General features: G+C 39.8%; 1 protein-coding gene and 1 long non-coding RNA gene across 3 annotated transcripts in view; both read right to left on the reverse strand.

The window, feature by feature from the left end:
* The window catches only part of LOC110594369, a 13,776-nt gene extending 8,003 nt beyond the window's left edge, over positions 1-5,773 (reverse strand). The window contains exon 1 of the long non-coding RNA XR_002481221.1: positions 5,705-5,773. This is a non-coding gene — a long non-coding RNA (uncharacterized LOC110594369). The remainder of the gene's footprint in view (positions 1-5,704) is intronic.
* An 11,993-nt stretch (positions 5,774-17,766) lies between these two features.
* The window catches only part of MID2 (midline 2), an 84,333-nt gene continuing 75,080 nt past the window's right edge, over positions 17,767-27,019 (reverse strand). For both annotated transcript variants that reach the window (XM_008072187.2, XM_008072185.2), the window contains exons 8-10: positions 20,732-20,893; positions 18,687-18,894; positions 17,767-18,338 (exon numbers count right to left, since the gene is read on the reverse strand). In XM_008072187.2, the coding sequence (XP_008070378.2) occupies positions 17,936-18,338; positions 18,687-18,894; positions 20,732-20,893 (773 nt within the window). In that variant the 3' untranslated portion in view covers positions 17,767-17,935. The remainder of the gene's footprint in view (positions 18,339-18,686; positions 18,895-20,731; positions 20,894-27,019) is intronic.

The following is a 27,019-nucleotide window of genomic DNA, read 5'->3' on the forward strand; positions in this document are numbered from 1 at the left end:
AAAAAAAAAAAAAAAAGAAATTAGAAGTGTGGTGTTGATGCAGATATATAAATAAATGGATCAACAGAATCAAATAGAGAATCCTAAGACAGACCCAAGTATACATAATCAAGTACTGATTAAAAGTAGCATTTAAAAGTCAGTGGAGAAAAGAGGAGACACATAGAAGAATATTCATTACAGCAGGCTTTACATTGGCAGAAATTTGGAAATTACCATGTCAATGGAAAAATGGCTACACAAATTATAGCCTATTTACTCTGTAGACTGCTATGTAATAGTGAAAAAGAACAAGGTAAATTTATATGTATTAATATGGAATGCTCTCAGACATAATGTTGGGTAAAGTAGCAAGTAGCAGAGCGATACATATAGCATGATACAATTTATATTTTTTAAAACCACTAATAATATATGTATATGTGTGTATGTGTGAAATGTTTGTAAATGAATTTTTTAAAGTTTGAGAGAAGTTAAAGTCAAACAGTGAAACAGTGATTGGGGTTGGTGAAGGTGGGGAGAAAATCGATGATCAAAGGGGGTTTTAGGCTTCCCTGTAATGATCTAATCTTTTGAGACAAAAATGTATTCATATATCATGTGTGCGATTAAATCAATAAATAAGAATTTAAAGGTTATATATATGCATATGTACTTATTCACACAAAATGCATATAAAGGGACTGTAAGGATACTCAACGACTTTGGACAGTTGGTTGTTTTGGAGTTTTTAACACAGGTTTCAAGATCTACTCTCACTATATCATGTATTGTTTTAACCTTTTACCATGAAAAATGTGCTTATATATAATTGAGTAATTAAAAATAAAGACATGGAAATTGTCAAAGATACATAGTTAAGTGGAAAAAGCTAGTTGCAGGATAACACAATATTAACCTAGTATGTAAAAAACAAACCAACAAACCAAACATTAAATTTGTTGTAGGTCAGGTGCGGTCGCTCAAGTCTGTAATCCCAGCACTTTGGGAGACTGTGGTGAGGGGATTGCCTGAGCCCACGGGTTCAAGAACAGCCTGGGCAACTTGGCGAGACCTCATCTCTACAATAAAAATAAAAAAATTAGCCGGGTGTGGTAGCACACGCCTGTAGTTCCAGCTAAGTTGGAAGGCTAAGGCAGAAGGATCTCCTGACCCAGCAGGTTGATGCTGGGTGGCAGTGAGCATGCACACTACTGCACTCCAGCCTGAGCGACAGAGTGAGACTGCAACTCAAAAAAGAAAAAAAAAGAAAAAGAAAAATTTGTTGTAGGGCACTGTATGTACTGGGATAGAAGTAAAGGAATATAATGAGCTGTATGACTTCAGACAAGTTACCCGACCTCTTTGTGCCTCAGTGTCCCTACTGTAAAATGGAAAAAATAACAGTACTTATCTCATGAATTGTTGTAAAGAGTAAATGTGCTAATCTATTTAAAGCATTTAGAATGATGCCAAGCAGAATAAGCCTGTATAAGCATTTACTCTTATTGTTACATAGTCCTATATTTTTACAATTTTTTAAAGAAAATATTTATGTGTTCCTCATGTAACTCCTTGTGTACTCCTCATGTAATTAAAAAATAAAATTTAAAACACAATATTAGAACAAAAATTAAATTGTATAAAATGGCACACTGAAAAATTAATATACAATCAGAGACAACTTAAATGTCCACCAATAAATAGGGCAATAGTTAGATAAGTCAAAAAAATAGATAAGTCATGATACATTCATAACATGGAATACTATGCAGCACTTAAGAATGAGGTGGATCTATATATAACATGGAAATAAAACTATTGTATGTTTACATTTTTAAAAAGTAGTATGTATCATTTTTACTTATTATATACATATCTGTCTATTATGTGTTTACACATCATACACGTGTATTTTATATATGTGTATAAGTGTGTGCACATAGATGCATATAAACTAACATACACACAAACAGGCCTTTCATAATTTACCCTATATACTTCTATGTTGTTTGGCTATTATTATTATTATTATTATTATTATTAGTTGGAGTCTCACTCTGTCGCCCAAGCTGGAATACAGTGGCATACTCACAGCCACTGCAGCCTCGACCTGCTAGGCTCAGGTGATCCTTCCACCTCAGCCTTCCAAGTAGCTGGAACTATGAGCACACGCTACCATGCCCAGCTTATTTTTTGATTTATTGTAGAGATGAGGTCTTACAAAGTTACCCAGGCTGGTCTTGAACCCCTAAGCTCAGGTAATCCTCCCACCTCAGCCTCCCAAAGTGCTGGGATTACAGGCTTGAGTCACCATGCCCAGCCCTTTTTTAAAAAAAAAAAAATAAGCATATAGTCATACTTACTTAAGAAACAAACATACAAATCCAATCATGTCATTCACCTTATAAAAATCTTTAATAGGAATGTTCCCATTGCTCCTAGTATAAAGCCCCAACTCTTAAAGGGGGCCTGCCATCCAGTCCCAGCTCACATTATTTTCCTATGGCTAGAGCATTTATAGGCAGGATTATTAATGCTTGTTATCACTCTCACTAGCCTGTAAACTCCAAGAGAGCAGATTCTTGTCTATCTTGTTATACTGTATATATTGTTATACAACATACAGAGGGTACCCAAAAAATGTATACACGTTAAGAAAGGAAAAAAAACTGTATTAAAATTCTAATGCTCAATAAGATGAATACAGGTCACATTTGACTTCTGCAATTATAAGAGGTGCTCCAAGTGGTTACCACCAGTGTCCAGACACTTCTGATTAAGGCGAACATTAAATGTGTATACATTTTTTTGGCACCCCTCAGTATATTGTATATATGTATTGTATATACTATATTACAATATATGTTGTAGTATATTGTATATAATTATATAGTCTAATGATATAGTTTATATGTATATACAACATATATTATATATATTGCTATCTTGTTATACTGTATATATTTTACATCTAGTAAAAGTTCAGTAAATATTTGTGAAATAAATGACTGTTCTCCATTAATCAGAGGGGAACTTGACTTTGGCACTGGTTCCATTTTCCTCTCTATTTCAACCCCTGCCATCATGTAAGCAACATCAATGTCTGTATGACTCACCCAACATGCTAGCCTCACTGTCCTTTGATTTCCTCTACATTTCATCCACCTCTGACCACATGTCACTTCAAGTCACTAGTGTCCTAGATCACACAATAAACACAGATCTACTCCACTTTAGAATTCTTGAACACCACTCACTCAATCTCTGTCTACTCTTCTTACTTCTTGGTTCTTAGGCTACCTACTCCACATTCTCATCAAGATCTCCCAGCCTGTGGGGCACGGTGGCTCATGCCTATAATCCCAGCACTTTGGGAGGCAGAGGTGAGAGGACTGCCTGAGTTCAGGGGTTTGAGACAAGCTTGGGCAACTTGGTAAGACCTTGTCTCTACAATAAATAAAAAAATTAGCTGGGCATGGTGGTGTGTACTTGTAGTTTCAGCTACTTGTAAAGCTGAGGTAGAAGGATCGCCTGAACCCAGCAAGTTGAGGCTGCAGTGGCCGTAAGCATACAACTGCACTCCTGCCTGGGTGACAGAATGAGACTCCAACTAAAAAAAAAAAAATCTCCCATCCTTTGATTTCTCCCATTCTCCAGCTCATTACCACCTCATGGCTTCACTCCCTATCTAGTCCAAGTGTCATGGTGCATCACTTCAACAATTCAACTCTCTTGCTAGTAGCTTTACTGCCCTTACCATTTTTAATCTACCATTTATTGAGCAGTTACTATGGGCTACTTTACAGACACCATCGTGGCAAACCATCACAAAACTCTTGAGGCTGGTATTACCATTGTCCCCCTTTACAGATAAGGAAAGGGATTCTTAAAGAGACTTCCAGCACACTGGTCCTTGTTGGGGCAGGCAGGGTGGTAGTTAGATGGGCTGTGCTATGTGACCTCAGGGACTTCTGCTGCCAACTGTGGGCGAGTTCTAGGCATGCGGGTAGCTTGGCATATGCTCTGAGTGTAGCTACGTCAGCAAATTATGATTCTGTCCCATACCAGCCTGGCTACTGAAATTCCTAAGAAGTAAAGTGAGAAATACTCCAGGCTCTTCAGCACAGACAATGGCTACACTGACTTTCAGTTTAAGAAAAGTCCTCCTAAGATCTCTTACAAGGCCACTGAACTTGCACCTTTCTCATTATCATAGGTTCCCTCCTGCTTTTGGGCTATATCAGCAAAGAGGGGACAGACCAGGTCATTCCATCATTTTGGTGTCCCTGTTGAGATTTTACCTTCTCTGCAAAGCATTCAAAGGCTACTGGGGTTACTCCTCCAATGAAATTTCAGACTTTGATGATTAGTACTCATTTCAGCCCTGAGAAGAGTCACGGTGGGACTGTGCCCAACTGTAAGATATTGAGCAGAAACCATAGCTAAGGGCTAAGGAATTCTGTAGCTTGCAGATTTTTAATAAAACAATGGCCAGATTTTATGGGTCCATCCCAATTATGTTAACTGAGTTGATTAGGACATGTTCTATTTTTCATCTCCTATCCCTGGTAAAAGCTCCTGACAAGTTTTTCCATATGAATATGTACCATGGAAAAATAGCAATTTTCTGAGGAAATAATTTCCTGAGAAAAACAAATTTCTGAGAAAACGGGAGGTTATTCTGTAGCAGAAAGTGTTGCTGCCACCATCCTCCTTAGAGTTGAGATTTTCTTTTAAATAGTTTTCACTGTCAATCTGTTCTTGTAGCAAATTAAATAACATAGTATGTCTAATTTCTTATTACTAAGTAATTCATTTTTAAAAATATCTCAGTATATTATCCCCTAAACTTATCTCTACCTTTATGTTCTAGGGGAAGACCTTGGTAAAATCAAATATCAGTGTGGGCCCATCTGTAATATTTTTTACTGAGTTTCTTATTAACAGCAACCAGGAAATTTTTAAACCTCAGAACAAGTTTTCAAAATGTAAACACTTTCTCTGTTTATCAATCCTTGGCCAGCTCTGATCCAATTCACCAATAGGTTGAACAGCATATAACTGGAGTCTTTCTGTTCATTGTAGAGCATGATGTTCTATAAGTCATGTTTTTAAGGACTGAACTTTAGGCTGTTTCTTAATGAAAAATGTAGATAAATGGTTATTATTTAGTGTTTATAACTCTATTGTGAGCACACTGTATTATGACATCATTCTTTTTTGTTGTTGTTGTACAGGATTTGTTAAGAGGACAGAAAAGCTCCTGTAGTGGGAGGGAACCCGAAGAAGTTGCCTTTATGATGTCATTCTACTAAAGATCATAAAACTCAGTCTAGATCCCTAGAGTGCTAGATTGCCTTAGGTTGGTTTTGTTTCCTAGCTTACAAAGTGATGTATATTCAAAATAAGTTGATATTCAAAAAACAGAAAAATAACAAGTGACATAATGAGTGCAAGGTCATATAACAGAGCAATGTAGCAGGGTACAATTGGGATCTGCAGGAGATATGTCTGACACCAAGGTCTGTGCTCCAAACCAATATGTTATTTTGCTTCTCAGAAGGAAAGATACCTCTGACTGCAACATGGGGGATGAAAAAGAATGAAGCAGGCAAGTATGAAGGCTTGAAAACTAAGGCAGCATTCCAGGGTAAGAACTGATGATGGACTAACCATTATCTATCTGTACATTGCAAAAAATTCAAAATAAAGTCCCACTTACTTCAAATGTGCAACTTTACAGGATGAACTTGGAGGGCTTTTGCTGAGAAAAGCACAACTATGTGTGCCTAGAAAAAAAACAAAAATAAGTCAGTAGTTTAAGACCTTCTTCCAGAATAAAATTTTTACTTTAACTTCTCTGCAAATATGTGTGTGTGTGTGTGTGTGTGTGTGTGTGTGTGTGTATACACGCACACATATAATATATACATGACCAGGTACGGTGGCTCATACCTATAGTTCTAGCACTTTGGGAGGTCAAAACGGGATGATTGTCTGAGCCCATGAGTTCGAGACCAGCCTAGGCAATTTGGTGAGATCTCATCTCTACAATAAATAAAGAAAAATTAGCTGGGCATGGTGGCACGTGCCTGTAGTTTCAGCTACTTGGAAGGCTGAGGTAGAAGGATCACCTGAGCCCAGCAGGTCGAGGCGAAGGTGGCCATGAGTATGCCACTGTACTCCAGCCTGGATGGCAGAGTGAGAGACTCCAACTCAAAAATAATAATAAATAAATAAATACACACACACACACACACACACACACATATTTCTAGGTATGCTGCCATTGGTTAACATATTCTGGGAATTTATTATAGTCTTTTTTACACTTTCAACTACCCTTTGAGATACCAATCCATGTTATACATGAGTAAAGTGAGGCACAGGAAGATCAAGAAAATTGCTTAATGAGCAGTCATGAAAAATAATAAAATCATGTTCTTTGCAGCAACATGGATGGAGCTGGAGATCATCCTAAGTAAACTGACTCAGAAACAGAAAAAAATCCCACAAAATTACTGCATGTTCTCACTCATATGTGAAAGCTAAGTGGTCATAAAGATGGAAATAATAGACACTGAGGACACCAATAAGGAGGGAGGGGGAAGGGAGCTTAAGTTTAAGAAATTACTTTACTTATGTGGCACAATGTTCACTATCTGAGTAATGGGCGCCTGAGACCAAATCCTTACCACTGTACAATGTGTTCATGTAATGAATATGCATGGGTATCCCCGGGTCTAAAATTTAAAAATATAGTATTCAATGACCCAAAAATGCCCTTCCATTACCAATGATACAGTTTTTTTAAAAAAGAAAATTGCTTAATGTCACATTGTTAGTTAATGCTAAAGATAGGATCAGAGCCCAAGTCCTTGCCACTTACCCAAAAAGTCCCAATCTTGGATTCATACTCCCCACACTACCCACAGGCTGTCTAGATCCTTGGGGGGAAAATAACACACAAAAGCACTACAAACCTCTTCACTCCAAACTTACTAAGGAGCTGATCAGCAAGACTTGAGGCTAGTGAGATCTACCAGAACTGGCTTGGGAAGGGGCCATGTTTTATCCGGAAGTCCACGAGGCACCCTTCTGCACTCTTACTCTCTTACTCTGGGAGTGATCCTGTTTTATACCCCCACTCTGCAGCCACCATGTCACACAAGAGCAGCAAACCTAGCTAGCCTCAAAGCTATACCAAGCCAACGACAGGCCCATAGAAAGATTAGGCAGCAGTTTTGTCACCTGTTCCATTTTCTCTCACAGAATCAAAAGACACAATGGCAGATAACAAAGTAATCTATTCGGATTTTCTCCCCCCTTGAAAACATATCTGAGGGCTACAGATGGCCATCTGTGGGCCCACAAACCCTCTATGCTTACATGCAATCCATGGGGCAGTTTTTAAAAAGGAAATGGTCACAGGGGTACCTGCATGATCAGTGTTTGTATACCTAACCCTGAATTGTACCCCACATCTTTATAATAATTTTTTTTTAAAAAGGAGATGGTCGATAGTTTTCCTGATTTTCAAGGGCTCCGTGTCATCCTACCGCCCACCTTAAAAAAAAAGGTTAAGAATCATGACTTTAAGCTCAGTCAGCAAGAGCTTCTCTGACACCTTTACCTCAGTTGCACATGTAGGTAGTGTCAGTCCCAGCACCTGCTGTCAGTCAGCATTCTTTTAGGTTCTTTCTTCCGCCACCGCACGCCTACACGCACGCAGCACCCCACACACACGACCCCACGTACGTACCTCCACGCACGCACGCACCCCACGCACAAGCACAGATGCATATATATGCCCTCACACACACCTCCACAAGCGCACACGCTCATCCCCGCCTGGCACCGCTGTGAGTCTCCACGCTTGAACATGTGTCTGTCACCACACGCACGCCCCCACGCCGGCACCTGTGGAAATCACCCACCACATACTCGCATCTCCCCCACACGTACAAGCAGCACCCCCCACCCCACCCCCGCATTCTCCCTCACTATACGTACCAGCCCACTTGCGCACGCACGCACCCCACCACACGCATCCCTGGGGGCCTTTTCCCTCTCTCCTCTCAACCGCTGGCTTCTGGGGCCGGCCCTCCCACGCCCCTCAGGTTCGCGGAAGCGAAATCCCTCCCAGCGCGGAACCCGAGCCGCGGCAGCCCCACAGGCCCGTCTGACTGGGCCGCCGCTTCCTTCCTCACATCCCAGGAGACACCGGGCGGGGTGCGGCACCTCCCACGCTCAGCCAGCAGGGCCTTCAGATGGCAGGGACTCCGGCAGCTCGGCCAGAGGGAATTCTCAGGATTCCCGTCCCCAGGAATAGGGAGGAGAGCCGGGGAAAACGAGGAGGTGGCTGGGGAAAGCTCTCATCCTCACTGGGGAAAGCTCTCACCTGGTCCCCAGAGTCAGTTTGCCCTTCCTCTACTTCCTGTCAGCGGGGACGGGATTCCAGAGAGAGCGAAGGTCCTTGGGGCGGGGAAGTGGAAATGACTCAGAGAGGGGGCGGCCCAGGGGGAGGGGCTGGACGAGAAAGGGGAGGGGGACTAGGGAAGAGAAAGAAGACAAAAAATGATTAGAAAACCGCGCCAGGGGCGGGGGCAGATTTGAGGGTTTCTACAGAAGTCCTGGAAGGCCCTCCTGGTTAACCCCGACTTCAGGTGCTGATGGGCTGTGTCATTTCTTCAGTGCTGGGCCTCAAACTTATTTACTTCGTGCCAAAGGCAGTCATGGCAAAGACCCTTGCTAGCTGCTCACTGGTTATCTAGGAATCTGCAGGTCTGGGCATGGGCGCTGGAATTAACTTCATGTTCTAGGGAACCAATTATAGACTTTACCTCATTGGGTTGCTTGGAGGATTAAAGAAATCACTGTATTTCAGGTGCTTAGCATAGTGTCAGGCACACTAAGCAACCAGTCAGTGATAGCTCATATGATTAGAAAAGTGTTCACCCATTGATCATCTGTACCTCCTCTAGATTTTGAGTCTCATGAGGGCAGAGACTTGTCTTATTCATCACTGAGCTCCAGCACCGACAAGACGGGGCCATTAGTAAACTATTTATGGAATGAATGAATAAATGAATGGTTGAATGATTAATTGCAGTGGTGACTATACCAAGACCCTCTCCTCTGCCCCATATAAGGAGTGTATTTGTGGGAGTTTGGGGGGGAAAGGTCATGATTGTGCAAAGTGGCATGTAGCATCCCTGTCAGTTGCTATATCAAGTGAACTACTCTGCCCTTGGAAAGTGGAATGTCTTTGGCAATTCCCCTCATAGACATAAGGAAGACTGTCAGACAGCTAATCTGAAATTTGAAACGGAGACAAGGCTAGCTAGAGCACTATTGTATGGTTATCAAGTAAAGCAGGATGGAGGAGAGGGCTGAAGTGGAAAGCTCATAAATAATGGTGGCAAATATAAATAGGGGAGATTGGAAGGGGAGGTCCAATTGAAGTGTGTATAGGAGAGGATGTTCACTCCAAAAGGGAATCTGATGGTGGTCCTAAAGTAGCAGTAATGTCATCCACTTCTCTGTAACAGTCATAGGATTCCTGGTGATCTGCCCTGATGTCCCAACATTCTTGAGGAAGGTATGCAGATTAGGCTTGTAGCACTACATTCACTAAATTTGTATTTATGGAAATTCATACCGTCAGAACTAGAGGGGACCTTGAAAAACTAAGAGCTGGATAGCAACAGACTTGGGCCTTTGGATTCTCTGGCCTTGGTACTGAATCTCTCAGGGACTAAATGTCTTGTATATCTTAATTATTCCTTTAATCTCTGCCCCGTCCCCACCCTCAACCCCAAAGAGACTGAGAAGAATGAAAGGACATGAATGGAAGGTCTGCAGAAGGGAGGGAGAAAGAAGACTTTTCAACATATCCTGACTTTCCTTTTGCTTCCTCCTGGGGAAGCTACATGGAGCTTCAGCTAATCTTCATAGGAGAAGGACTCCACCCTGGCACCCTAGTGACCTTGTGAGGTCTGACAATACCCACAATGGACCCTCAGGCAAAGGCTTGAACCACACAGCTAATCTGAGTCTTGACAGAATGCTTGTGATCCTTCCAGCGCACAAAAGGTTGGAAGGCCTGAGAGGAGCTGCTTCAAGGTCATTTCTCACTTGTCTCTTTATCTTCCCTGGGAGACTGTCATGAGAAAGTTTTCCATTGTCTCCCGCTTCCTGGGTTCTGGTAAGGTACAAGGTTTCCTGATCCACTTCCCTCAGAATAGAGCTACAGACTACAAAAATCAGCTTCTTAGAAATGATATATCCCGGCTGGGCACGGTGACTCAAGTCTGTAATCCCAGCACTTTGGGAGACCAAGACAAGAGGATTGCCTGAACCCACAGGTTCAAGACCAGCCTGGGCAACTTGACAAGACTTCATTTCTACAGTAAATCAAAAAATTAGCCGGGTGTGGCAACACATGCTTGCAGTTTCAGCTACTTGGAAGGCTGAGGCAGAAGAATTGCCTGAGCCTAGCAGGTCGAGGCTGTGGTGGCTGTGAGCATGCTACTGCACTCCAGCCTGGGTGACAAAAAGAGGAGAAAAAAAAGAGAGATATCCCACAACTCACATGGCAGTCCTCTGTCTTCTTGTGTTTCATTGACATCATTTTTGTTGTTTGGGACAAGGACGACTAGGAGCTGGAACCTATGAGTGCTCTTTTTTCACTATGCAAAAAAAGAAACCGAATCTAAAAGTAATTCATTGTATCATTAGCTGCTGAATCAGTTAAGCTTTGGACTTAACTTTGACTTATGTGTTTGACAGCTGCTTGCTGTGAATTGCACATTTCTGGGATATCACAAAACTTTCCCTTATCACTGAGGGAGTTGAGCTGGACAAAAAGTTGTAGTTCATAATGGCTTTTTTCTGCTACTGTACATCAAAGGGAAAATCAGCCCAAATTCCCTTTTTTTGTGACTTTTAATCTGGCTAGAAGAGTAGCAGATCTTCTTTGCATTCTGTGTACAAGGCAAGGAAGGATCACAGGCATTCTGCCAAGACTCAGTTGACATCTATATTCCATTATTTGAAAGATTCCTCTTGGACCCAAATATATTCCCTACAAGTCTGCCAGGGAATTTGTTGGCTGAACCTGCTAAACCTGAAAGTCTGAAGCTTAGCACCCACACATTAGACAATGAGAGCATTTTCTCTAGAAGGCCTTTGTTAGTATTTCTTGTTTTCTGAGAAGGAAGAGGTAGGGCAAGGAATTGGTACAGGTGTATACATTTTGCCCACATCTCTTCATTAGCATATTATTGATGCCTAATTCATTAATTCTTCTAACTGTCCCCTTTGAAGGAGTCTGGCCTTAAAAATGGCAAGAAGCAGTCATGGGAATGATGGACCTGGAATAGATGCCTGAGAGGGATCATACAAGTGACAAGTGGCAGTGGTGAGTTCACAAAACCTCACAATGTATGAGGTGGCCTGTTTGTCATTATGTTTATCAGGTCCTACTTGTTCTATTCAACCAACATTTACTAAGCATCTACTATATACAAGTTTCCATGCTATGTCCTGGTAAAAGCTTCCACTTTTACTCCTGTGTCTCCAGTAAATGCTCCCTTTTTCAACTACCACTAGTAACTCACCAGGGCAGACCAGTCACAACTGTAATTTGCACACTGTATCCAAGAGTTACAATCAATCATCTTCATCCTCCATTCCTGGAACTTCACAGTGGAGAAGAGTATTTGCATTAGCTATCATGGTATATACATTTCCAATATCCCTGCAATAACCTATTTGGTCTCTGTAACTCCTAACCTCCATAACTGAGACTCCCTCACCCCCATCTACAGGCTCAGATTCAGAAACCATAGGACCGATTCTTTTCCTAGGTAAGAGGAGTATAAAGAACCCTATGTCTCCTCTGCCCTGGCACATTAAGAAGAGTGAGCCTTTCCAAACATCACATCACAAAAATATAATTAGAATATTAGCTGTGGATAATAGCCCCATATTCAGCATTTGCCCAAACAGCTAATAGACCATTAAACCCCTGATATTCCAAATTCTTCTCTCTTTTGTATTTTAATCATTTTGCCTATGGGCTATAGCTTTTACAGGACCCAGGTCTGATGACCTGTTTCAAGCTGCCACCCATGTCTGTGTTACTTCACTTCACATTGCATGACCCCTGTAGTCTCAGGACAACCACAACTCTGATTAAAATATGTCCAATTCTAGCCCCGAGGGGTCTCCTAACCCTTTCGGGCTCCTCCTGCAGGCCAGATGTTTAACAGGAAGTCGGCTCACTTGCTTCTGGTCTTATGCCCTTCTGCTCCAATCTCTGAAACTGGATGTCATGTGTCCTTGGACCTTACATTTTCTCTCTCGCTCTCTCTCTCTCTCTCTCTCTCTCTCTCTCTCTCTCTCTCTGTGTGTGTGTGTGTGTGTGTGTGTGTGTGTGTGAGAGAGAGAGAGAGAGAGAGAGAGAGAGAGAGAGAGAGAGAGAGAGAGACGGGTTTCACTATGTCACTTGGGCTCAGAAGATCCTCCCACCTCAGCCTCCCAAGTAACTAGGACTACAGGCACATGCCACCATGCCTGTCTTTTTTTTTTTTTAAGAGACAAGGTCTCAAACTCCTGGCCTCAAGCAGTCCTCCCGCTTCAGCCTATCAAATTGCTGGATTACAGGCATGTGCTGCCACTGTGCCTGACCCATTTCTTTAGTCTTCTTGACTGTATCCTCTCCTGAAATCAGTATTCATGATTGGATCTCACCCCCGGGCCTTCTCTGCCCCGATCACTACCTATTATATGATCATTGGTTTTCCCCAAGTCACTTACCCAATTCCAGTAACTCATGGACATCTTCCTTTTGGTCCTCCCCAAGTTAAACTTCAGTAAGAGACAACCAAGAACTCATGAATACATATATATTTATTTAATTCATAATATAGCATTTTGGATGGACTGGGATATTTTAGAGAGGGATGAAGCTGTGTAATCCACAGATGCTCACATTTCTGTTACTAAGAGAGACACTATTGGTCCAGAGCTCCCAGTACAAACAGGCCTGGAGTAAAGCATTTGATTAAAAAAAAAGTCCAGCAATAGTCTAATAAATATTCTAGCCAATAACAACAATACAGCATATGTCTGAAGCTGGCAGACCACACCATAAAAGTCAGTTTTGCCTGACCTGATGGCAAATCAATCTGTCCAACCTGTAATACACAGCCAAATACAGCCCAATGGCTCCGAGGCTGCAATTGGCTTCAGGAGCTAGCAATAAGTGTAGGAATGGTTCTTATCTATCAGTCACACAGTCTCCATTCTTTGGAGGAAAGGGTATCAAATATTGAGCTTATTCAAAAGTCCTTCCATGGATTGCTCCACCCAGGTAGTCATATATAAATATGTAAACCATGGAAGCTTAGAGAATTCATCTAGTGTGTTTTAGCTGAAAAGAATGTATAAGTGATTTTGCTGCAATCTGAATTTCACTGCATCCAAAGATCCACAATAGAATAAAAATACATCCAGATGCAGTTACACTTACTTACAAGTAGCCAGAACCTCAACATGGCATTAAAATGTCTTTCGTATTTGCAAAACAAGTTTAACTTTATTTTTGATTATATTGTGCTTTTTTCAATAAGACAATATAAAAAGAGGAAACAAGCATAAATTGCAGACATAAAATACTTTTCTAGTAGAAAGGGTTATGGAGAATAGATTGAGTAAAGCAACAACAACAAAAGCTTATGGAGTCACCTTCCTTGAAGACGTTAAACACAGGTCCTATCCTCTTTGTCCAACTGGATTTAGTTAGAGGTAGTCAATGACTTGTCAGGGGTCTGTGAAAGTCAACTTTACTGAAGTAAATATCTGGGACTCATCACACCCCCACTGAGTACTTTGTCACCACTTTGTATCTTAGAGATCACTTTTTATTATTTGGTTCAGAAGTTGGAGCTCAAGAGTCAAACTTCATTGCTTACCCCAAACCCAGTTTAATTTCCTACTTTATTGAGTAGGCTTAGCTCTGAGTAATGTTCGGCTATAACCAAAATTTAAATTTATCTTCAAAGAGCAAAATTTGAAAAGACTGAAATGTTATTGAAAATAATAGTGCCACAAACTCCAAAGACAATTCCCCAAGATAGCGTCCAAAGACTTTGAGAAGCAAAATGCTCATTTATATGTATGAGCCCTTGTATCTATGCAAAATATTATCAATATAGCCCCAATGCAATGGTAACCAAGCTTTTCTGCCCAGGAAATAACAAATATCACTATGGACATCAGAGTACAGTAGGGGAACTGTGGTAATTCATTTGTTCATTTATACATTCATTTAATAAACATTAGCCAGGCAACCACTCTGTTCCTGATACTGTGCTAGGTATTAAAAATACAACAATAAGAACAATAAAAGACACTCCTTGCCCTCAAAGTATTCACAGTCTAGTAGGGAAGATTATTATTATACATTCAACTTTTGTGTACATTAGAATCACATGAGGAGCTTGTAAAAAATGTACATTTTAACCTATAGACCCAGATATTCTAATTAAGTAGGTCAGGAGTGGGATCCCCAAATCAGTCTTTTTAACAAACACCAAAGGTGATTCTAACATGAGTGGTCTGAGGACCACACTTTGAAAAACAACGCTATACAATGTGATTATTGCTGAGAGAGGTGGATGCTCAGGATGATAGGAACTCTAAAGAGGAACACATAGCCCAGTCTAGGGGGTCAGGAATTTGTCTAGTTGAGAGGGGATAGGGGAGGAGAAAGGTAGGTAGTCCAGGGTAGAGTCAAAAGTAGGATGGGAATATTAGAGCCTTGTCCCAGAGCACTACAATCTAAAGAACACAAAAATAAATAGCTTTGGAGAGCCAAGGGCAAGGCAAAGGAAATTGGATTAGGATGTAGGTGAAATGTTCTCTACTTAGAGCATTTTCACGCTATTCCCTTAATTTAAAAAAAATCCTGGCAGTGGGGGACAGTGGCTCACACTTGTAATCCCAGCATTTTGGAAGGCTGGAGGATTGCTTGAGGGTAGGAGTTTGAGACCAGCATGTCTACAAAATAAAATTAAATTAACCAGCCATGGTGGTGTGCACCTGTAGTCCCAGCTACTTGGGAAACTGAAGCAGGAGGATCCCTTGACCCCAGGAGTTTGAGGCTGCAGTGAACTATGATTAGCCTGGGCAACAGAATGACACACCGTGTCTTTAAAAAAAAAAAAAAGGGCAGGCACAGTGGTTTACACCTATAATCCCAGCACTTTGGGATTATATAGGTGAGAGGATTGCCCGAGCCCACGGGTTCAAGTCCAGCCTGGGAAACTTGGCGAGACCTCATCTCTACAATAAATCAAAAAATAAAATTAACTGGGCATGGTGATGCACGCTTGTAGTCCCAGCTACTTGGAAGGCTGAGATAGAAGGACCACCTGAGTCCAGCAGGTCCAGGCTGCGGTAGCCGTGAGCATGCCACTGCACTCCAGCCTGGGCGACAGAGTGAGACTTCAACTCAAAAAAAGAAAAGAAAAGAAAGAAAGAAAAGAAAAAAAATTCCTATTGTTTACTCTGAGCATTAAAATTGTTAATAATGTCTCTGCTTCAGGACCAGAGAACAATTTGTGTAAATAGTTAAAGTTGCCTAGAGTAACCAAGGTGAAGAGGAAAGTAACAAAAGACAAGCTGGGGAAGCAAACAGGGACATGAAAAACCAAACCGAAAGCAGTTGGGACTTTCCACTGAGTGCTAAGGGAGACAGTGAAAGGTCTTATGAAGGGGAAGGTCATTTATTTTGCTTAAAAATTTGGGGATATATTCCAGGGGAGGGACAAGGGTAACTGAGAAATGAAGAGCACACATTTTAAAGCACTGCTATGCTATACTGGAGCTGGGAGTGGGGGATAAAATTAATATTTATGGCACACTTAGTATGCCATAAATTCCAGGTGCTATGTTAGACAGTTTACACGTGCTATCTTTTTAAATCTTTGAGACAGCCTTGTGAAGTAGACATTATTTTACAGAAGAGGAAACAGACGGTCAAAGTGAGATACCTGTCATAGGTCATACTACTAATAAATGACGGAAAAACTAGGAGTGTTTTAATCCAAGGGTTATGAGTTTTCCATTACAGAAAGCTATTTACCAGCACTGATGAATTGTATTGAGGTTGCTCATTCCCTGATTAGCAGTAAGTACATATGGTCTTTAAAACCAAGAAAACTGACTTTGTCCCTAAATATATAAATTTGAGCCTTCCTTCTGTATTTATATCAGTCTTACTTTCCATGTTAGGTGAACAAACAATACATAACTGCTATTGGGGGGATTTATATAGAAACTCTGTCTCTTCTACAGCATAGTAAGCCATTTGCCAGCAGGGACTGTGTTTTATTAGTGCACTCCCATGGCAGTAGTGTGGTACCTGGCATCTAATAGCTTATTGAATGAATTAATAAATGGGCATCCACTAAGCTGGTGGAAAGGAAGAGGGGAAAAATTCTGACATCATTTTAAGGCTCCAGTCTGGGAGATTATTACAACTACCACTATGTAATTGTGTGACAATAATATTTTTCACAACTCTCAAGGAGTAGACGGCCCCTTGAAGCACAGTTAGCTACTGGAAAGGAGAAAGCTCTGGTTCCCAGATATTCCCAGTCCCTGCAATGAAAAGAACAAAATCACAGACCATAAAGCTACATTCCTTTCAACTATACTGGCGAGGAATGAAGTTTATACCTGTATTTGCCAGAAAAGACTGACTAAGCAAATGAATAGTGTAAACAAGATTGCAAGAGGAATGCTTATTAAAACTATTTAAGAAAACAGATTGTTTTCAGGCATTCTTAAGCACTTCAGAAGTGTTTTATCTGAAAATACAACTAAATTTATAGGCAAATAGTTGTTGCATCAGTAATACTCCTTTCTTACTGGTTAAGTAAAGTAGGCTAAAGAAGCTCTTTTGTGCAACTTTTTAAAAGTCTAATTCTAGTAACTATATGTACTTAAAGGAATGAAGTTGTATTTCTTTGAAATATTTTGTGACAGATTTTTTTTTAATATTTCAGGTGTGCCTCCTTCATTAGGTAGCATCAATGTAATTGTGCTACATAGGGTCCTTTTACTTGGATCAGTTTTCTATACAGCAGCAGCATCTCTTGTGAAATCTTATCCCCAAATCTCTCCTAATCGAATCTAGAGCTCTTCTTACTATTTATGTCATGCATGTGTGTGTGTGACAGAAGGGATAGAGAGGGAGGAGAGAAATATTTATTGATTTTAATGTTTCCTTTAGGGGACAAAAATGGATAGTGTAATTTATTTTCCCTTCTTGTATATTTCTCACTCAAATGAGCAAATTAAAAAGTTTGTGTGTGTGTGTGTGTATATATATATAATATATAAAATGAATGTATAATTTATTTTATATGTTATATATACATATTCATGATTTCCTTATAATAAACCCTTGATTGTAGGTTTTAATCAAGTGACATACAATATGTGATAATTTGACACTGTTCAAAATTCTATTAGTCAAACTGGCCAGTACTAGAAAGACTGGCCACCATCCCTTCTGGCTGGCTAGCCCTTTGCTCAGAGCATCTTTCTACATTATTTACCTAGAATTAGCCTAATTACTTCCAATATCATTTATACTCCTAAATTGTTGGGAATTTTTAATTCTCCAATGACAACAGAGGCATTCTCTAAATGTTTTCTTCAATGGATCAAACCCATTCAGATAACTTGTTCTGAGAAATTCAATACATGAATTCAAATACAAGCTTTGATGCACAAAAATTAAATCTACAATATCTAGTTATTTGGGATGCTTCAAACGAACTTTATTTTGTATCTCATATATTGAATGCTAACTTAGGTTTAGGAGGGGAAAAACTGCTGAACTGGAGAGTCAGTGAATTACATGCTCTCTTGAAACTTAATGACAAGCTTTCAACCCAGAAACATAGGGGGATTCTTGAGGCCTGCAGTTGCATTCCTGCCGCTCGGGGTAATCAATAAAATCTGGGGCAGGCAAACCAGACAGGATCATTAGGGATTTGTTCCAGATTGTGAATGTTGGACAAACTGGAAGAATGAAGGTCACATCAAAAGTATGAAGATGGAGAGAATTAGCTGGGTCATAGAAAGACAGCATGTTGTTGTCATAATCCAGGAGGACACCCAGACGCTTCAACTGCGGAGGCACATCCACCAGCATTTCCTTGTTGTTATGTCTCACCACAAAGTTACTATTACAGCGAGAGAAGACCCATGAGGAGGCATTCTTGCCAATCCATTCATTCTTTGGAGCTGATTTGTAGGCAATACCAATTGCATACCTGTGAGACAATGGAAAGGAAAGAAAATAAATATTTACGAATGATCTGAATTGTGCTAGACACCACAGAAGATAAGAAAGAAAGTGCATGTTCCTTAAATAGTTTAAATTTAGATGCATAATACTGATATCACTAGAGCTTTAAAAAGTTAGCAATTAGAGTGATGTAGTAATTTCCAGCTCCTAGACCAGTGTATTTTCTATGATTTGATGAAAAGGCTAGCACATTTTTCTAGAAATGGTTTTCATCACATACCTTTAACTTTGACATACTGGTATTATGGTTGTACTATAGAATTGAATCTCTTAGAAAGCTAACAACAGAAAAGAAAAATGGGATACAACTCACCATGTTGAGGAACCCATGACCACCTCCCAATAGTGGCAGCCACTGTCAATGAATATATTTCCTGCTGCCCCATAGCACCCTGTGCCACTAAACCTCTCTGGAGTATGGCTCTTCTTCAGAGAGCTTTCATCCTTCTCCATCTGCAATCCATCATTGGAGATCTTCAACTTCTTATGAGTCATTTTGGGATCCAACTTAAAGGGTTGGCCTGAAAAAAGTAGAAAAAAGCAAAAAGCATAATGAAGTTTTAAAAGATTCTACCTTTGTCCCCCAGGACCATCGCTACCAAGGTATCCTCAATATGATGATCATTCTTGGGTCAGTGCAAGTTGGCAATATTTAGATTATGTTAAGGATGCAGGCCAGAAGCCAGAGTTGTCAATAAAATAAGAATAAAGGTCAATCTCCCATAAAACAACCTTTGCAAAGGCATTTATTTTCCCACTTTGGGGGGAAAAAGTGTATCTCTCCTAAGAGAATCTTGCAAGAAGTCATATTCCAATCATATAGGGGCTAATTATTCTCCCTATGATATACTATTATCAAATTAAAGGAGAGTGCTCAAAGTTTCATGTCCTCAAATATGTTTTGTATTTCAGTCGGTAGTTTGGGGTTTGGGTAGATTTTAAGGGAAGGAGTATTATGATGTTTGAAGTGAGGGGAATTGATGAGGTAATTGCTGTTTCATGGCAAAAAAAGATACTGAGAATTCTGCAACAGAATAGTTGTTTTTGTTTTTGTTTTGTTTTTTTCCTTCTTACAATAGGGATGTAAACAACATACAATTAGGCAAATTTGTTAGAGTGATTGCTGCATCATAAATGATCAGGGAAAACATTTGTATAAGATCATTTATAACAAATAATTACTTATAAACCATATGACAAAAACATTGTTATGACAGGGGCAGTTGCTTGGCATAGCAAGAACTTTATTATACAAAATACTTCTGTTAGCTAACAAAACACCCATTCCTAATTTTCTCTATTACGCAATTTCACTCTAGAGGCTGGGAAAGCTAAGTTACTCGATCTCCTTGCTGCTAGGAGTGGCAAATAAGATGGAAGCAGATGGAAGCAGAAGTCATACAGAGCAGGAGGAACTTCTAGAAAAGTTTCTGCTTTTCAGATAAAAGAATAGCCAGCAAACCTGTACCAACACTTTCTTCCTTCTTGTTATGAGAGGAAATATGACATCTGGAAGTTTCAGTGGCCATCTTGTGACCATGCAATAAGCACAAAGGGAGAAGGAGCCTGCATCTTTTATAATATCACAGAGTGGCTGCACCAGCCCTGAAATACCTACCTCTTGCTATGCAAAATAGACAGAAAATATACTATTCATTTAAACTACTAACAAATGCTGTTTGTTACGTTAATTGTACTTTTTGTTAGTTAAAAGCCTCCTAACAGATATGACTTCTCTGCAGTAGAATTTTATTAGAGTATCACAAATAATGCTTTTTTACTCAATTGTCCTCCAAATACGGGAGGGTAGAATGCAGAGAAAAATTCTTTATCTAATATCTTCTCAAGCTACCAGCTATTATATGTATATTTCTGTGTTTATAAATCTCCCATGAGCACCAAGAAAGCTCTTGCCCAAAGCAAAAACTACAACAGTAAAGCTCCTCTACCGAATGTCACTGCTTTCATACACTGCTGTAGGTGCCTGCTCAGGTTAAGCGTAGTTCGTCACTGGCAGGGAGTGTTTTCCTTTAGAAATCACAACAGGCTGGGCTCGGTGCCTCAGCCTGTAATCTCAGCACTTTGGGAGGCCAAGGTGAGTGGATTGCGTGAGCCCACGGGTTTGAGACCAGCCCGGGCAACTTGGCGAGACCTCATTTCTATAAAAGTAAAATTTAAAAAAATTAGTTGGGCCTGATAGCACACGCCTGTAGTAATGGCTACTTGGAAGGCTGAGACGGAAGGATCGCCGGAGCCCAGCAGGTCGATGCTGGGGTGGCCGTGAGCATGTCACTGCACTCCAGCCTGGGAGAAGCAGTGAGATTCCAACTCAAAAAAAAAAAAATCACCACAACGTACTGTTTGTTTTTAGTCGGGTGGGTTCACTGTTCCGGCTGCCTGCTTGGTTTATGGCTTTAACAATGAAGATGTAGCGCGTCCCACTCTGGAGTCCGTGCACTGTGTAATGGTTCTGTTTAATGTTAGGCACAATCATCCAGCTATCCACGGAATTATACAGGCCTGTAAAGTGAGAAGAGACAAGAGCAATAATCAGTGGATAAGAGAGATAGGATGAAAAAAACAGTGAAAATTCTTTATAAGCCATACCCTGCCCCAAAGTGAAATCATTTTATTTTCTTTTGTGTCTTGGAAGACATAATGAGATGAACCAGGGCTTATGACTCCACTATTTTCTCTCACAGAGCTAAGCTTATGCCAGGTTCCTTGCTTCTGACAATTGAATGCAACCATTAGCAAAAGACATTGCTTCAATTGTCTGCCAATTAACACTGGAATGGAGGCTACACAAAATCATAGAATCACCACTCTTAGAGTCTCTGAAATTTACCCCAAATGTCTATTCCTCTGAGAGTTGTTTCTGGTGTTTTATGGATGGAGCAATCCTATGCAGCACGCAGGAACATGGAAACTCAGAGCTGAAAGGACACCTAGTCACAGTATTTCCCTCATTTTACAAACTAGGATTGAGGGAAGAAAATGAACTTACCTAAGACCACAGATAGTGATGGTGCTGAAAATAAAACCCTGGCATTTTTAAATTCTAGCCCAGTCCTCCCCACTGCATCACAATTCATGGGGTGAACAGCAATGTTCCTTTGTCTCTGCAAGGTAATAAGGCTTTTAGGGCTCATAATTCTACTCTCCCATTCCATCCCCATTCTTACTTCCAAACTAGTTGAGCTCCAAAGTACCATAGGGAAGCAAAGGAGATGACATGAAAACCAAAGCAAGATACCATCTCCTCACTCTGACACTACAAATTTTACCCCTTTCTGGCTCTGATTTCTATATTCATGTGGGGTTGGGTGGTCCAAGAACACACTGTTGTCTGGAATCTTCGCTTCCAAGTAGGGAAAGGGATCAGAGAACTAGGCTTCTACTTTTGAAAGTCTTTAAACTATAAACATTGGCTTAAACAAGGGAAATGTACATTATCAAAAACATGTATTTGGCTAACTTTCAGTAAAAGAGCAACCAACGTTCTAGTTTATGGATCATCTAGACTTCTCTCTACTGTTGTCTGATCTTCAGTCAGTTGACCACTTTTAGCCACAGATCTACTAGAGGGTGAAAAGGAAAGGGCAAAGGAAATGACCAGTGAGGCCGGGCACAGTGGCTCACACCTATAATCCCAGCACTTTGAGAGGCCAAGGTAAGAGAACTGCCTGAGCCCACAGGTTCGAGATAAGCCTGGGCAACTTGGTGAGACCTCATCTCTACAAAAAAAAAAAAAAAAAATTAGCTGGGCATGGTGGTGCATGCCTGTAGTTCCAGCTACTTGGAAGGCTGAGGCAGAAGGCCGTGAGCGTGCCATTGCGCTCCAGCCTGGGTGACAGAGTGAGACTTCGACAAGGAAGGAAGGAAGGAAGGAAGGAAGGAAGGAAGGAAGGAGGGAAGGAAGGAAGGAAGGAAGAAAATGACCAGTGAATCAATCTAGTCACTTCTATGCAGTAAAGGATTTAGTGAGGTTGAAATTGAAAATAATAAGTCATGAGTGTTTTTGCTAGAGATCTTATCAAAAGGGTTTTAAAATTAGTTTAGAAAGGAGGTTGAACAGCCTAAGTTAAACTAGAAAAATAAGAATAATGGAGGGCAAACATATGCTAAAGAAATAAGAAGAAGAGTTGGTGGAAATGACAAGTGATTCTTATGAAAAGACAATAAGGATAAGGGCCAAGAATAATGTTTGAGGCCTTACCTATCTATTTACCAATGCACTGTATGAATCATAAGCTGCACATGAAATGTTAATATAAAAAGGAGAATATATGATCTTTCAGATACACACCTAACATTACAAATGCAAACAAAGACAAACTTCACAATGAAGTACTATATAGCTATAAAAAAAATGAGAAAGATCTCTATGAACTGATATAGAGTGATTTCCAGGAAATATTGTCAATTAAAAAAAAGCAAATTGCAGGCTGGGCATAGTGGCTCACGCCACTAACCCCAGCTCTTTGAGAGGCCAAGACAGGAGGACTGCTTGAGCCCAGGAATTCCAGACCAGCCTGGGCAACATAGTGAGACCTCATCTCTACAAAAAATAAAAAAAAAACAAACTAGCTGGACATGGTGGTGCACACCTGTAGTCCCGCTACTCAGGAGGCTGAGGCAGAAGGATTGCCCGAGCCCAGGAGGTCGAGGCTGCAGAGAGTTGTGATTGTGCCATGGCACTCTAGCCTGGGCAACAGAGTGAGATACCAACTCAAAAAAGGAAAAAAAGAAAGCAAATTAAAAAAGAATATATATAGTATGCTACTTTTTTGAGGAAAATAAAAGCAAATTAGAAAATATACATGTATTTGTTTGAATTTACAAAGCAACAACAAAAACAACAGGAAGGATAAACCAGAAAATCATGAGATTGGTTATCTACAAGGGATGGGACTGAGGTAACAGGATTGGAAGGATATGGGAGGGAATGCCACTTCTCTGAGTATACTTTTTAAAATAGTTTTTCCTTTGGGAAACGAGTTGTTTCAAATTCAAAAAAGCAAAATTAAGTCAACAAGAATGAGAAAAGTGGGTACTAAAATTGAAAGCAAACTGATACAAATGAACCAAATTTCATTTCAAATGAATAGTATAACCACACCAAAGTAGGGATGGGAGGTGAACTACTAACAAATCCTGAATTATAGTTAGCAGGTGTGTTTTTGTAGCAGAATGGGCAAAGCAATTCTGAAACTATTTTAGATGTATTATAGGATTGAGCAAATGAGTACATGTGTTGATGTTGTTGGGAGCCAGGGTTCACACTGTGGAAGGAAGTGCATACAAATATGGAATGGAAAATAACCTGTAGGGAAGGATTGAAATTGGAGGTATTGATAAGAACCCATGATTTCCAAAATGTGCATACACTTGTGTATGTGCACACAGATGTGCACACGTGTAAAATAGGTATTCACATATATGTGTATATGCATACATATGTGGGTGTTTGTGTGTATTTCTAGTATCCAGGTCTTGGTCTCTAATATTCTCCCACTAAAAGGAACCAGGATCCTTGCAAAAATGGTTGATTTCAAGGCTGGGACAGGATAAGGTCGAAATGAGCCTAGAACATTTTGTTATGCCAGAGAGTAAGGAAGGGGTCAAGAAAATGATAGGAGAATATCCTAAGGACCCAAGAGTCACCTTGAAAGGCTCCACTGGCTAAATCTGGAAAATTGGAGCACCAAAACAAATAAGGGCAGTAAAGAATTATAAACCATTAAAAAAAGAGAATTCATCAGGCCATACTGATAAACATGGGAGGAAACAGGGAGTGGGGCTCTTGCTTATAGTAAAATGATGAATGATAACTGTGGGAGGGAGTACTCAACTGGACAATCATCATTTTGTAATCACCGTAGTAAAGAATGGATCAGGCAAGAATCGTCAGCTAATGCTAAAATGGGTGGGGTGGGAGTGAGATGGGTTTGATGACGACGAGGTAGGATATTTTCATGGTCTTAAAGTATCACCACACAGATTACTTATTAGTGGCAAAGGAAAAAGAAGTAACTAGACGGTGAATAAATCAGACAGCAACTTGACTAGGTGATTAAAATTAGCGTCACCAATGAAGGGCAAGTGGATATCATATGCCTCCAGAAATAACATCCTAAGAAAGGGCTGTACTGAATATAATCTATGAGAAAATATCAGACAAACCTAAAATAAGGAACAACATAATAAAGTATAATAAAAATAAAAGAGAATTTTAAAACATGTCAATGTCATTAAAGACACAGAAGGGCTAAGGAAATGTTCCAGATTAAAGGAGGCTAAGGAAATATGACTATTAAATGTAATACCTGATCTTAGACTACAAGAGACAATATTGACAAAAGCATCATAATAAGTGAACTATCACAGAAACAGAACTGAATACTACATGGTCTCACTCATAAGTGGTCCCTGATCACTAGTCACATTGGCAAAAGGGTGGGATCAGCATTCACTGGGCACTGCTAGGGGAAGGAGGGAGGTGGGGGCACGTGAAAACACAAAGGATACCTGGTCCACTACTAGGGGGAGTGAGGGCCACCAAGAAGCCCAAACTTCATTTGCATGCAGCCTACTTATGTAGTAAATTCTCACTTGTACCTCACAACTCTATAATAAATAAGTAGATTTTTAAAAATAAAAAAAAGACAATATTGGGTTGTCTATATGTTATAAAAACATTGTGTCAAATGTCAAAAATTGGAATATGAATGGTAGTTTAGATAAAAGTATTGCATCAATGTAATTTTCTTAAAATTGGTAACTACTGTGGTTATGTAAGAGAATTTCCTTATTTTTAGGAAACATACACTGAAGAAATCAGAGGTGAAATTTCATGATGTAAGTAATTTACTCTCAAATAGTTCCAAAAATATAGAAATAGGGAATGTTAGCAAATGATTTTAAAAGGGACAAAATATTAACAATAGGTGAATATGGGTATTTTTGTGTTAGTCTTGCAAGTTTTCTGAAATTTTGAAATCATTTCTAAATTTAAAAAGGTAAAAATGTAATTCTCTAGGTATCACTGAAACTTGTCGAGATGGGACTTATGATTGAATTACAGTAATGCAAGTATATCTTTTGTTCAAAAGCAAAAGATCACAATATGAAAATCCATGAACCTGAGTGTAAATGTGTAGTGGAGAGCATTTGCATGATAATGGGAAGGGGGGAAATGGAAGTTATATTTTTGTTATATATTATAGACTGCCTGGTCAGGGTTTATGGCCAATGCTTTTGTAATGCAAAACACAAAACTGAAACAGAGGAAAGATAATACATTAATCAGAAGTCAAACACCCAAACATCTGTGGGCATTCTCACTCAGCTAACAGCATTGTGTGAAACATTATTGATTGTGATCATTTCAAATCTTAGAGGAAGAAAGTTAATAATAAAGGAAAAAAGTTGGGGGAAAAAACAAAGGTGGAAAAATCCTAACCAATAAGGACAAAATTTCTGGATAAAAAACATGTGGGGAAAAAAAGCCCTCAAGGGTAAGTTGCTCTCGGAACTGAGGTTCAGCCAACAGTGGCAGGCCAGATTGGCAGGTAGGATTGGGATTTTGAATCTTCAAAAATATTTACTCCTAGTAAAATAGTTTTCCATTGCCATCTAAAATTTAGTTTCAGGGCTCTCCCTTTGTCCATGTCCTATAGGACTTTTCTCTCACTGATTGAAGAAAGCCATAAAGGCAGGCTCCAAGGGAAAGCAAATGTATTGGAAGATAGAATCTGGATCCCAAAGGATTTTGGCATGCTGGAATGAGGAGTCAAAGTTAACCAGATAAAATATACTAGGGATAAATTCAAGGTGTTGTATTTCGGTTCAGATGCTTAATTGTATGACACCAAGATTCGGAATACATAGAAAATTCAGTTAACTATATGCTCAGTAAATAGTAGTTAATGTGGGCTGCTGAGAAAAAGGTATGGGGTGATGGGACATCAGCTAATGTACAAGGTAAATAATCCAGCTATCCTCTTCAGTGGCAGACCACTTTTGGAGTACTATATTCATTTCTTTGACAGGATATTTTATAAAGCACTTTAACAAACAGGAGTGTGTCCATAAAAAGGATACCAGGATGGTAAAGAATCTAAAAACCATGTCATACAAGGAGCTATTGAAAGAATTGAGGATGCTTAGCCTGGAAAAGAGAAAATTTAGAAGGGACATACAATCTTCTAAAATTAACTTAATATGTGAAAGATCCATGAGGTTTGTTAGTGAGGCACAAAAGGCCAGAAATAGGACTAATTGGTAGCTATGGTTTAATTCAAGGAGAGTTAAGCCTGAATCTGACAGATTTGACTCTACCATTTTGTAGTTCTGTGACCTTGAGAAACTCACTTAACTTGAGTCTCAGTTTCTTCATCCGTAAAATAGAGTTAATACCACCTATTTCAGAAGGCTAAGTAAAAATTCATAAGGACTAAATGAGTTATTGTATTTGGAAACATTTGTAATTGGCAAAACATAATACACATGTAATTATTATTGTCATTATTATTTACTAAGAGGAAGAGCTAAGTCTCATAAGAAAGCACTGACAATTATTTATAGCTGCACAACAATCAAATGGGCTATTTTGTTAGAAGTGATTTTTCCCCATCACTGAAA

This window comes from Carlito syrichta, unplaced genomic scaffold, assembly GCF_000164805.1.
Source record: "Carlito syrichta isolate Samal-C Ts95f unplaced genomic scaffold, Tarsius_syrichta-2.0.1 Scaffold314870, whole genome shotgun sequence".
Classification (NCBI taxonomy): domain Eukaryota; kingdom Metazoa; phylum Chordata; class Mammalia; order Primates; family Tarsiidae; genus Carlito; species Carlito syrichta.